Source organism: Scyliorhinus canicula, chromosome 6, assembly GCF_902713615.1.
Source record: "Scyliorhinus canicula chromosome 6, sScyCan1.1, whole genome shotgun sequence".
Classification (NCBI taxonomy): Eukaryota; Metazoa; Chordata; class Chondrichthyes; order Carcharhiniformes; family Scyliorhinidae; genus Scyliorhinus; species Scyliorhinus canicula.
Genome location: NC_052151.1, coordinates 67054282 through 67067288, shown reverse-complemented (window position 1 = coordinate 67067288; position 13007 = coordinate 67054282). Strand labels below are relative to the sequence as shown.

The 13007-nt window shown below is 48.2% G+C and overlaps 1 protein-coding gene across 4 annotated transcripts in view; it reads right to left on the bottom strand.

Annotated features, from left to right (window-relative positions):
- The window catches only part of LOC119967209 (vacuolar protein 8-like), a 126288-nt gene that overhangs the window by 72496 nt on the left and 40785 nt on the right, over positions 1–13007 (bottom strand). For all 4 annotated transcript variants that reach the window (XM_038799429.1, XM_038799430.1, XM_038799431.1 and 1 more), the window contains one exon: positions 4068–4187. In XM_038799429.1, coding sequence (XP_038655357.1) covers positions 4068–4187 — 120 coding nt within the window. The remainder of the gene's footprint in view (positions 1–4067; positions 4188–13007) is intronic.

Here is a 13007-nt window from a genome sequence, read left to right as displayed (position 1 = left end):
AGTCGATGTAGTATATTTGGACTTTCAGAAGGCGTTTTACAAAGTCCCGCATAAGAGATTATTGTGCAAAATTAAAGCGCATGGGATTGGGGGAAATGTGTTGAGGTGGATAGAAAACTTGTTGGCAGAGAGGAATCAAAGAGTAGGGATTAATGGGTCCTTTTCATATTTGCAGGCAGTAACCAGTGGGGTACCACAGGGATCGGTGCTGGGACCCCAGCTATTCATAACATATATTAATGATTTGGATGAGGGAACAAAATGTAACATCTCAAAGTTGCAGACGATACCAAGTTAGGTGGGAGGGTGAATTGTGTCGAGGATGCAGTAATCCTAGAGCATGATCTGGACAGGTTGGGTGAGTGGGCAAATCAATGGCAGATGCAGTATAATTTGGATAAGTGTGAGGTTATTCACTTTGGAAGCAAAACAGAAAGGCAGATTACTACCTGAATGGTTGTAAATTGGGAGAAGGGAGTGTGCAGCGGGACCTGGGTGTCCTTGTTCACCAGTCACTGGAGGTAAACATGCAGGTGCAGCAGGCGGTAAAGAAGGCTAATGGTATGTTAGCCTTCATTGCGAGAGGTTTCAAGTATAGAAGCAGGGATGTGTTGCTGCAAAGGTAGCATGGTGGTTAGCATAAATGCTTCACAGCTCCAGGGTCCCAGGTTCGATTCCCGGCTGGGTCACTGTCTGTGTGGAGTCTGCACGTCCTCCCCGTGTGTGCGTGGGTTTCCTCAGGGTGCTCCGGTTTCCTCCCACAGTCCAAAGATGTGCGGGTTAGGTGGATTGGCCATGCTAAATTGCCCGTAGTGTCCTAAAAAGTAAGGTTAAGGGGGGGCGTTGTTTGGTTACGGATATCGGGTGGGTACGTGGGTTTGAGTAGGGTGATCATTGCTCGGCACAACATCGAGGGCCGGAGGGCCTGTTCTGTGCTGCACTGTTCTATGTTCTAATTGTACAGGGCCTTGGTGAGGCCACACCTGGAGTATTGTATGCAGTTTTGGTCTCCTTCTCTGAGGAAGGATGTTCTTGCTCTTGAGGGAGTGCAGCAAAGGTCATATGAGGAGAGATTGACGGGATTGTTCTCGGTGGAGTTCAGAAGAATGAGAGGGGGATCTCATAGAGACTTAGAAAATTTTAACGAGACTAGACAGGGTAGATGCAGGGAAGATGTTACCAATGATGGGTGTGTCCAGAACAATGGGTCAATAAACCATTTCGAACGATATAAGAAGACATTTCTTCACACAAAGATTCATTACCACAGGAAGTAGTTGATGCTAAAACTTTGAATATATTCAAGAGGCGGCTAGATATAGCACTTGGGGAGAATGGGATCAAAGGCTATAGGGATAAAGCAGGATTAGGCTATTGGATGTTCAGCCATGATCGTGATGAATGGCGAAGCAGGCTCAAAGGGCCAAAAGGCCTCCTCCTGCTCCTATCTTCTATGTATCTTCTATGTATCTATGAACCGCTGCAATCTAGCTGGCAGAAGTTGTGAGATTGGAAGGTGCTGTTGAAGGTGTCTTGGTGAGTTGCTACAATGAATCTTGTATATGGTACACACTGCTGCCACTGTGCATTGACGATGGAGGAGAGAATGTTGAGGGTGGTGGATGGGGTGTCACTCCAGCAGGCTGCTAGTAAAGTGGGCTCCTTTAAGCTGGTGTCAAGCTCTTAAATGTTGTTTGAGCTTCATTCAGCCAGGCAAGTGGAAAGTATTCCCTCATCTGTGCCATATATATGGTGGTCGGGATTTGGGGATTCACAAGGTCGATTGTTAGCCACAGAATTAGCAGCCTACGACCCGCGCTTTCATAATACCTGGTTGTTATAACTGGGTGAGGAGGAATGAGCTGGCTCCCCCTTTATTCAATCCCCTCGGTTGGTCACAACAAATGTTTGTTTAAAACTTTTCACCCTTTCATGTCTAAATTTATTTACTTTTTAACAAGGAGCCCATAAAATCAGCTTTCCTCGAGTTAAAGGAAGCTTAAACGTAAGGAAGCTTAAGTTCATTAGTAACTAAAACCTGAGAAATAAGAAAATTAAGAGTCCAAATAGACATTTTTTGACAATATATGAATTGGTCCTTGGCTTGTCTGTGAGGTGTAGCTTGTGGAACGTTGCAGCCATTAAGTTAGGTGTTTCCAGTAGAATTCTGGATGTGGCTTGTTCCATTTGCTCTCTGCTGAAGACACCCTTTGATTGTTTCCGGAGGGGAAGAATGATGGCCTGCTAGTCTCTGCAGGAGTGACTTAAAAGACTCCTGTTTCTTCCCGCTTGCTGTCTGTTACAGACATCGGTATCAGCGAGAGAGAGGGAGATCGCGAGAGGTCCTCCTTTTTCCAATGGTTTTCTTAGATTGTCCTGTTTCTTCTTCTTTCTGCTTTGTTTGTCATAAAGGTGCTTGTTTTCAGCAGGACCGATATAGAGAGACACAGAGAAAGGTTTCCTTCTTGTCTCTTTGTCATTGTTTTTCTGCTCTACCCAACACTGCTTCTCAGAGCCAGTCTTAAACTAATTTCTTTGTGTATTCCGGAGGGAAGTAAGCATGCCATGCAGCCAAAGTCCATTTTGCTTCCATCTCAGAAGGTTTTTTGCCATATTTTGGGATATAACGGTCATGAAGATTCCAGCTGAAGACATCCTGAGGGATGGGTGTTCCTCCCCATAATACATGGCTACACATGAAGATATTGCTCTTTGTCAAGGATGATGGCAGCCATGTGCAAGAGGCATTCCATTCACACTATTACCTGCTTCTCAAGATGGTGCATGCACGGAACAGGCTGTCTACCCCGCCCTCTACCCTCCTCCTGCCACCCACTAAATTCTCCCCATCACCATCAATGCCCCCACAATGAGACCTACACTCTGCCCTCTGTAACCCTTGAGCCGCCTCCCATCCCTCTGGACCCTGTCACTGTGAACTTGGACATGGCTTCCCTCCCCACAGCGGTCATCATGCCTGTACCCATCCTGATCCTACCTATTCCTATAGCAGCTGCCACTATCCTTTTTCCCCTCAGTGATCCTCTAGATGAAAACTACACTCATCATACCCAAACCCTAACCCTGCCATCCTACCACACCCCACCTTCCCCTCTCACAGTCACTATCTCTTCCTACAAGCAGCACCCTCAGTTCCACCCCCAGTATTCCAACATTGACTCAACAGACACTCTGAAACTCTGCCTCCCCCACCCGCCCCCCTCACTCCCCAAATATTCCTTCATGCCTTATTCCCTTTCCCTTCATGCTTTCCTCCCTACCCCAGGCCAGTTCATACGTTCCTTACTCCTCCCACCTTACTCCACCCCCCCCCTTACTCCACCTCCCCCATGTCTTTCATCCAACATCCCCCCCACCACCCCTTCACTTCATGTCTTCCACCCAGTGTCCCCTTTGTCTCCTCCGGACCCTCCTTCCCCTTCGTGTCTTCCACATGCACCATCCCTGCAGTCACCTCCAGTGGTGCAGGTAGCATCAACTGTAAGGTAAGTGCTCTGAAATTCTCTCTCGCCAGATGCACGCCATGTCTGTGAAGTCAGGCAACTGAATGTCGTAAAATCTCACGGATGGGGCGGTGAATTTGACGGGTGCGTATGATTGCGGTCTGTTGGGGTTTTAATGAACATGAGCTGTGGAATAGGTTCCTATTAAGCTTCAGCCGGAAAGTCATTGACCCGCCATGAAAGAGATCGATATAATTCTGATAAAAAATGGGTTAAAGGGATATGGCGAACAGGTAGGGAGGTGGCTTTGAGACCAGCCATGATCTGATTGAATGGCAGAGCAGGCTCGAGGAGCTGAATTGCCTACTTCTGCTGCAAATTCCTAAGTCCCATGTTCCTAAAATCGGGAGAGAAAGATACTGGCCTAATTTCCCGAGGTTGGGATATAAATTTTTGACATTCTAGCATACCTTCAGCCCCTGCCCACCACGATTCCTGCCGCTGGCAGGAGGGGGAGATTCCATCCCCTGATTATGATGTTTCCTGTTATAGATTATTATGTAAAAGGCACAAACATGTTTTATTCTGCATTGTCCTACTCACCATTTCCCTCCACTAAGAGATTGACCAGTGATAGTGATGCCTTCCTCTGCACTTCTAAATCATTGGACTGTAGCAAGGCACAATATGGTTCCAGGTATTTTTCAGGCATTTCATTCTTCACTGGAAAAAAGTAATAGACTAATTAATAACTATCCATTGTAAAAGTAATCTGTTTTTGTCGGACCAGATTGTTTTGATTGGTCAGCCTGAGGGGTACTTCTGTTGGTGGTATATTCGGTGGGTGGTGCCTGGCACACGGAGGTACGTGGGACCACGAGGAGGTCTGGAGCATGTGACCCACGAGCGGCTGCCAATGGTTTGTAACCATAGTGGTGGCTGTGAGCAAAAACAATGGACTGGAAGGAGGGAGGCCCAACAACCAAGCTAGGCTGGCCGCTGGCTGGAGAGATTGTTTCTGTGAGTGATGGGATGTGATAATAATAATAATAGTTGGGGTGAGTTCAGCATGAGAGGGATGGCACAGAGAGGATGGATTGGCATGCAATGTGGCTGGCATGGGAGGGGTGGATGAGATGATGGAACTGGTAGTGTGACAAAATGGAGCTGGGTAATTATTTGATACAACATATTATTCAAAAGCATGAAAATGAAAATTCACTCCATTTAAAATATAAATGCAGTGGTTTGAGACATAATCAATGATAATCTTTATTAGTGTCACAAGTGATGGGCAGCACGGTGGCACAGTGGTTAGCATTGCTACCTCATGTGCCGAGGTCCCAGGTTCGGTCCTGGTTCTGGGTCACTGTCCATGTAGAGTTTGCACATTCTCCCCGTGTTTGCGTGGGTTTTGCCCCCAGAATCCAAAGGTGGGCAGAGTAGGTGGATTGGCCATGCTATATTGTCCCTTAATTGGAAAAAAATGAATTGGGTATTCTAAATTTATTTTTTAAAAATAAATTAGTGTCACAAGTAGGCTTACATTAACACTGCAATGAAGTTACTGTGAAAAGTTTTTGGTCGCCACACTCCGGCGCCTGTTCGGGTACACAGAGGGAGAATTCAGAACGCCTAGATCACCTAACAGCACCTCTTTCGGAACTTGTGAGCGGAAACCGGAGCACCCGGAGGAAACCCACGCAGACACGGGGAGAATGTGCAGACTCCGCACAGACAGTGACCCAAGCTGGGAATCAAACCCGGGTCCCTGGCGCTGTGAAGCAACAGTGTTAATAACTGTGCTACCGTGCCGCACCTTAAATTGGAAACTTCCAGTAGTTAACAAGGATTTGTTGATAAAAGGAAAAGGCAGATAAATAACAGGCACAGAACTCAATATAACAGGTCTGATCACTTCGACTCCCAGGTCCACATTGCCTGGGTTCCAGCTCCCAGAGCCTATTGGCTGAGGTTCATGCGCTGCTATCAAGCCCGGTTTACCACATCCATCCTCTCCTTAAGTCCCTTATTTCAAATTACACAAAAAATTAGATGCAGAGTTTATAAACATTACAAAAGGCAATAGGGAAAAGAGAGTCCATCAAAAAGTAAATCTGTCCTCCCGGGTCTTCCGAGCCCACCCACAGACTCAGCGCCCTCTGAGTAGTTGAATTGTAAGCAGCCAGGGCACCTCAGAAGGCATTGCCACACCGACAGGTGAACTGGCCTTGCCAGCTTCTAAGGGTGCAGTTGGTTGGATGGATTCAGGGGATCTTGCCTCCCCTTGGTTAGATACACTTACAAGAGTACCTATAATGCTAATGGGACTAGCTGGCTCCAAATTGGAGATTATCCCCTCCTCCCCGCCGATTGCCCATGAGCAGCTCTGTGGGAGCGGTGCCCCTGGTGGTATGGAGGGGGAGGGGCTCTGAATTACACGACAATAAAACATTTCCCAAATGCTGGCATAAATGGTTTGTCAATTGTGTCCAAATTGCATTCATTGATGCCAGGTGGTATAAGGTCATCCTTCTGTGGCGGCTCTTACGAAAACCTGGAAGTCGTTACCTACAAAAGGGTACAATGGACTTCTGAAATCCATGAATGAAAACACTTGGCGCAAGGCATCCATTGTGGCCACTGGGGGGTCGTGGTCCCCTTCTCCTATATAGACAGCCAGTTAGAGTGGGAATCCACCAGGACCAAAAATATATATTTTTTTAAATTCCAATTAAGTGGCATTTCAGCATGGCCAATCCACCTACCTCGCACATTTTTGGGTTGCAGGGTTGAGACCCACACAGTCACGGGGAGAATGTGCAAACACCACACGCACAGTGACCCAGGGTCAGGATCAAACCCAGGTCCTCGGCGGCGTGAGGCAGCAGTACTAACCACTGCACCACCGTGCTGCATTGACTAAAAACATCTTCCCCATAAAAGGACCTGCATAGTCAACATGGTGACCTGGCAATTCCCAAGGGTGGAGAGTGGTCAATGGAGGCAAGGCACTGCTGTCTTTGACAAGAGTGGCTCTATTGTACCAATCTTTCAATGGCTTTATCTATGGCTGGCCACCAGCCACAGCTGCATGCCAACATCTTTCTCTTTCTCTTCCCTGGGTGGACACTGTGAAGCTCCTTTAAGAGGGGTCCGCTGGCTGGATCCCTACACCTGATCCCCATAAGATTGCACCATCCTCACAGGTCAACTCATCCTGACAGGTAAAATCATTTAGAGTTACATTTAGAGAAATACAGCGCAGAACAGGCCCTTCGGCCCACGATGTTGTGCCGAACTTTTTGCCTCAGGTTAACCATAGATTATCATAAAATTTTGGCCAGTCCACCCAACCAGCACACCTTTGGACTGTGGGAGGAAACCGGAGCACCCGGAGGAAACCCACGCACACAGGGGGAGGATGTGCAGACTCCACACAGACAGTGACCCAGCCGGGAATCGAACCTGGGACCCTGGAGCTGTGAAGCAATTGTGCTAACCACAATGCTACTGTGCTGCCCAATCGGGCCAAATCGGGCCTTAATTGCTCAGATTTCTCATAGTGCCACCTAGTCTGTATCATTCTCTTCACTTTTGATAGTATGGGTCTCTTTGGGTCCAGTTACGAATGTGTCCGGTCGACACTGGAAAGGTGTATAGGAGGTTCAAAGCCAATACAATATCCTGGGGTTTGGTTTTGGCAAGGAGGGAGTCGGCTGAATGCATCTGCATGGGCAATCTGTGTGCCGGGCCATGCTGGAAAGCATCATTGCCCTTGTGGGTGTTTATTGTGACAAATGTCTGGGACTCTTTATTCAATTCTAGTTGCAGGTGTGCATGGCTGAGATACAGGGTGTGATATAACGGGAGAAGCACTAAGGGCGCGATTCTCCGCAACGGTTGGCGTGAAACCTGGAGTGTTTCACGACGGCGTCGGAGGCCGCTCCTCGCCCCCTATTCTCCCCCCCCCCCCCCGGGGGCTAGGAGCGGTGTTGCGGGGAAATCGGCCGCCAGGCCTTGACGCCAGCGCCGATAATGACGCGGCCGGCGGCGCCTAAGTGACGTTGGCCGGCTCCAACCCGCGCATGCGCGGTTGCTGTCTTCCCCTCCGCTGCCCCGCAAGACGTGGCGACTTGATCTTGTGGGGCGGCGGAGGGGAAAGAGTGCGTCATTTACAGACGCCGGCCCGACGATTGGTGGGCACCGATCGCAGGCCAGTCCCCTCCTGAGCACGGCCGTGGTGCTCGATCCCCTCTCTGCCCCCCACAGGCCCCAAACTTACCTTTCGCGCGATGTTCACGCCGGCAGCGACCAGGTTGGTTGCGGCCAGCGTGAACAGGTTGGGAACGTCAGGCCGCTCGGCCCATCCGGGCCAGTGAATCGCAGGTCGCCGTGAAAAACGGTGACCTGCAATTCTCCGAGCGGCGGGTCACAAAACGCGACACGCCATTTTGGGGGGGTGGGAGAATTGCGGGGGGTGCCAGAGCGGCCCTCTCGCGATTCTCCCACCCCGCCTGGGGAGCGGAGAATCGCGCCCTGAGTGCTGTATTGGGCGTGACTTCCCGGGTGCTTCCCACAGTGAGACCGTGGCCGGTATCTAACGGCAATTAGTTCTGGAAATGATCCCCCACAGGCTCATGGCAAAAATGGCTGTCCTGTCAGCTGTTTTGACTGGACCGTGCCCGGCTGCTCCCCGCTAACAAGGGGGAGCAGCTCATAAACACAAGCACACTCCAGTCAGCACGCAGCCATGCCAGCGCGGAGACCTGTTGAGGACCTGTGTTGGGAGATAAAGTGTGTTTGGTTTTCTTTGTACAAATGAACTGTTGCAGCTTTGTGTTGGTAGCGATATTCTCTCATGGAAAGGTACTTGTATGTGTATGGCATGATGCCTTTTCCTTGTTGATTAATGGTTAGTGTGATTCAGGTGCTGTTAAAGAGTTGATTTTCATCTATTTGTACCAAGGTACTGTTAATCGTTTAACACAGGAAAATATCCTCAAGTGCATTCTTGTGGGTACATATGCCATGTCTCAGAGAGTTATTGCTCAGCATTCCAATCAGACTGTGAGGCCTGGACACTTTGCCTGAACCCTGGAGTAACTATAGGCTGCGATTGAACCTTTCACCTCGTCGCCAATGTGATGGCTTGAGACAAACACTGGAAGCATCCCATAGTTAACAAAGGATTTATTGGGGAGTTTGGATGGGGGGTTTCGGAGGTGGCAGAGAGCAGGGATTGAGAGGCTGGGTGATCTATTTAGTGATGGTAGCTTTCCATACTTAGTGGATTTGGAGGAGGAGTTTGAATTGCTGGGAGGGAATGGGTTTCAATATCTGCAGATAAGGGATTTTGTGCGAAGGCAGGTTTCGACCTTTCCGCTTCTACCGCCACAGGGGATACAGGATAAGGTAGTTTCTAGAATGGGGGTAGGGGAGGGGAAGGTTTCGGAAATCTATAAAGAACTTATGGAGTGGGAGGAAACCCAGATAGGTGAGCTAAAGCGTAAATGGGAAGATGAGCTGGGAGGGGAGATTGAGGCGGGAACTATGGGAGGATGCTTTGAGCAGAGTCAACACGCCCTCATCATGTGCCAGGCTCAGCCGGATACAATTCAAGGTGGTTCACCGGGCACACATGACGGTGGGCTCGCAAACCATGCCCACATGTTTTGGGCATGCCCGAAACTTAGGGGATACCAGCAGGGACTTGCGGATATCATGTCCACGGTACTAAAAACAATGGTGGCGCCAAGTCCAGAGGTGGCGATTTTTGGAGTGTCGGAAGATCTGGGAGTCCAGGGGGTGAGAGAGGCTGACGTTTTGGCCTTTGCCTCCTTGGTAGCCCGGAGAACAGATATTGCTAGTGTGGAGAGACTCGAAGCCCCTGAAATCAGGGGTTTGGGTTAGCGACATGGCTTCTTAGACTTGAGAAAATTAAGTTCGCCCTGAGAGGATCAACGGGTTCGTTCGGATGTGGTAGCCGTTTATCAAATTCTTTGGAGAAAACTAAACTGTCAGCAGATCCAATAAGGGGGGGGGGGGGGTGAGGTTTAGGCTATTTTGTGTTTAGAGTAGGCGGGAACAGTGGGAGATGGAGGGATGGGTTACGCACTGAACTATGTTTACATTTTTAGTTGTATTGTTTATTGTTATAAAACCATAAATGCCATTTTAAAATGTTTTTTTTAAAAAGCAAAGGATTGAGAAAAGCAAAGGCAGAGATGTAACAGGCACAGAACTCAATATAACAGATCTGACCACATCGGTTCCAGGGTTCACACTGCCCGTGATCCTGCTCCCAGGGACCCACGCAAACTCCCTATTGGCCAGGGCTTGCGCCTTCCTGCGTGACTGGCCCCAAGCCGGTTATGTGACCCATCAAGCTCGCTCCCTTAAAGGGGCCACGCTACCACAGAAAACAGTTTAGAAAATCTGTCAGGTTAATTAAAAGAATACATCAGCATTGATTCTACAAACGGAGAAGATGATAACAATACCCTCCAGAGGTTCCACCCAGTTTAACTCCAATGGACATGTCACAGCACAAACAAGAAGGGGAGCTATGATGTTGACACAAAACAAATATGTTGTCATGGCACAAGACTGGTAGTTAGGAAGCTGTTTTCTTCAACGACAGATGCTGAAATTATACCAAGCAGGTTTCAAGGAAATAGAATGTTTATGAATTGAATAGAGGTTGAGCCCATCAGATATAAAACTGCCCTTGCAACTCAGGAGAAAAAAACAGTTCTCAATTAAACTGACCATAAAAAGGTCAGATTCTTCATGAGATTTGTGTTTATTTTCCTATTATTACACATGCGCTGCTTTGTGTAGCTTTTTCCAGTGAGAAATTCTGCTTCTATTAAAATCATTGATAACGAGGAATCCAACAAATATTGTTACTGTGAAGACACTAATTTAACTGCAAGTGTTCAGTGGGTCCCTGGTGGTCATATTTGAAGACAATTGAACAAACGTTTGGAAAGGTTTAATCTTGTTCTTAGCAAAGTAACAGTCCAAGGTTTTCCCTACATTATACATTCATCATAGAAATCATCATAGAATTTACAGGGAGGCCATTCGGCCCATTGGGTCTGCACCGGCTCTTGGAAAGAGCACCCTACCCAAGCCCACACCTCCACCCTATCCCCATGACCCAGTAACACCACCCAACACTGAGGGCAATTTTGGAAACTAAGGGCAATTTAGCATGGCCAATCCACCTAACCTGTACATCTTTGGATTGTGGGAGGAAACCGGAGCACCCGGAGGAAACCCACGCACACACAAAGGGAGAGCGTGCAGACTCCGCACAGACAGTGACCCAAGCCAGGAATCAAACCTGGGACTCTGGAGCTGTGAAGCAATTGTGCTAACCACTATGCTACCGCGCTGCCCATTCGTGATCACATTCATCGAAACCATGAGATCGTATATGAAATGTACTGTTTGATTAGTCTAATAGAAACTAGTGTTCTTTTATGATTAGAGTTAAATCGGCCCAGTTTTTCCAAAGCTGCACTTCAGTCTCAGTGGCAATCACTGCTGCATCACAGCGCCAGGGACCCGGGTTCAATTCTGGGATTAGGTGACTGCCTGTGTGGGGTTTGCACTTTCTCCCGTGTCTGCGTGGCTGGTTTCCTCCCACAGTCCAAAGAAGTGCAGGTTAGGTAGATTGGCGTTGCTAAATTGTTCCTTAGTGTGAGGATATGGTGCTGTGGGGATAAGCGGGGGAGTTGGCCTAGGTAGGATGCTCTTTCAGAAGGTCAGAAGGTGGACTTGATGGGCCAAATGGCCTCCTTTTGCATTGTAGGAATTCTATTTTATGATTCTTAGACAGAGGACTGACCCCTCGTCATGTGGGAAGCTACCAGCTAAATGTAGCTGGTCTCCCAGCGGCAGGGGAACCATACAGAGGAGGGATCTTTCCTCCATCACTGGCTCTTTCATTTTTACTTAAATCTTTTACAGTTTACCTGCAAAATGCAGGTAGAAGAAGGTAGAAGAGTCATACGGCCTTGAGACGTTAACTCTTGCTTCTCTCTCCATAGATGCTGCCAGAGCTGCTGCATTTATGATTATTATTTATAAAATGTAGGCCTTTTCAGTTTCACTTCCTTCAAACACAAATCTGACTTTGAAGTTGGTAGCTCTGAGGACATCCTTCTTGGCATTGCTTCCACTGGTCAAAGGCCCAGATTTGCGTCCCTGGGTTGGGTTCGCTGAATCGAGAGATCTCCTGGCTTGGCGAACCCAGCCTTTAAATTGTATGCCCGCAGATGGACTTTTCAGTCTGGAGGGGTGGGCAAACGCAGTGGTATGGGCAGGCAACCCTGGAACAAACCTCACAACATTTAAGAAGCATTTAGATAAGCTGTTGAAACACCATAGCATACATGAATATGGACCAAGTGCTGGAAAATGGGATTAGAATAGGTAGGACCTTGATGGCCGACGCAGATGGGCTGAGGGCCTCTTTCTGTGTTGTGAAACTCTATGACTCTATGATACCAATATATAGTACATAAGTGAAAAACTGAAGCAATCCCCCAGCCCTCTCCACACTCATCCCACCACATACTCCCTATGCCTCATTCATGGCCCCCGCTCCCCCCTGCCAATGTTGTGACCCTCTACCTAAATCCATGATCCTTTACACCCTATGCCAACTTGGTGCCCCCGACCCACACCCCATGGCCTCTCACACGCCTATGACAACTTAGTGACATTCCATCCAACCTCAGGGCCCGTCACATTCCTCTGTGAAACTTTTGCCCCTCCATCTGCCCCCACTCCACCATGCCAACCTAGTGGCAATACCTGCCAACCCTGCCCTCAGCATTATTTGCCCCAACCGCCCTCCAGGCCAACTCAACTAGTATCTTAGGCCAGCTCTTCAACAACGTTGGCACTTCCTGGATAGATTTCACAGATTTGACAGGTGAATAGCTCCTTAACATTTCCTTGACAGCTGGACAGTTCCTCAGACATGTTCTTGACAACTGGATTGTCCCTTGCCATCCAGTGAAGTCCTGGACAGCTGGACAGTTCCTTGACAGCTAAACAGTTGCAATAAATTTTCTTGTAAAAACTGCATAATCATGTTCACTCTTACCAATCGCGAAGGGTGCATTACGTCTCTCAAAGCATGCTTTAACTCGCCCAAAGGTGTCCCGAGATCCTATCCAAAGGGGTAGCATACCTCTCCAAAGGGTTCCTTTGTTATCCAAACACACCCACCAATTTTAGACCTTCTTTAATCTGTTCTATTCTGCCCGCTATGGATTCCACAATCCTGATCATCCAAGATTTCATTTCAGCGGATTTGATTGGCCAGCTGCCTCCTGAATTGTACATGCATAAATTCCAGCATGACTCCAGCTGCAATGATGAGAAATCATAGAACCATAGAATCTCTACAGTGCAGAAGGAGGCCATTCCGCCCATCAGGTCTGCACTGACCTTTTTTTTGAAAAATATTTTTATTCTCCATTTTCACATTTTCTTCAGAATTTACACCCCACCAACAAACAG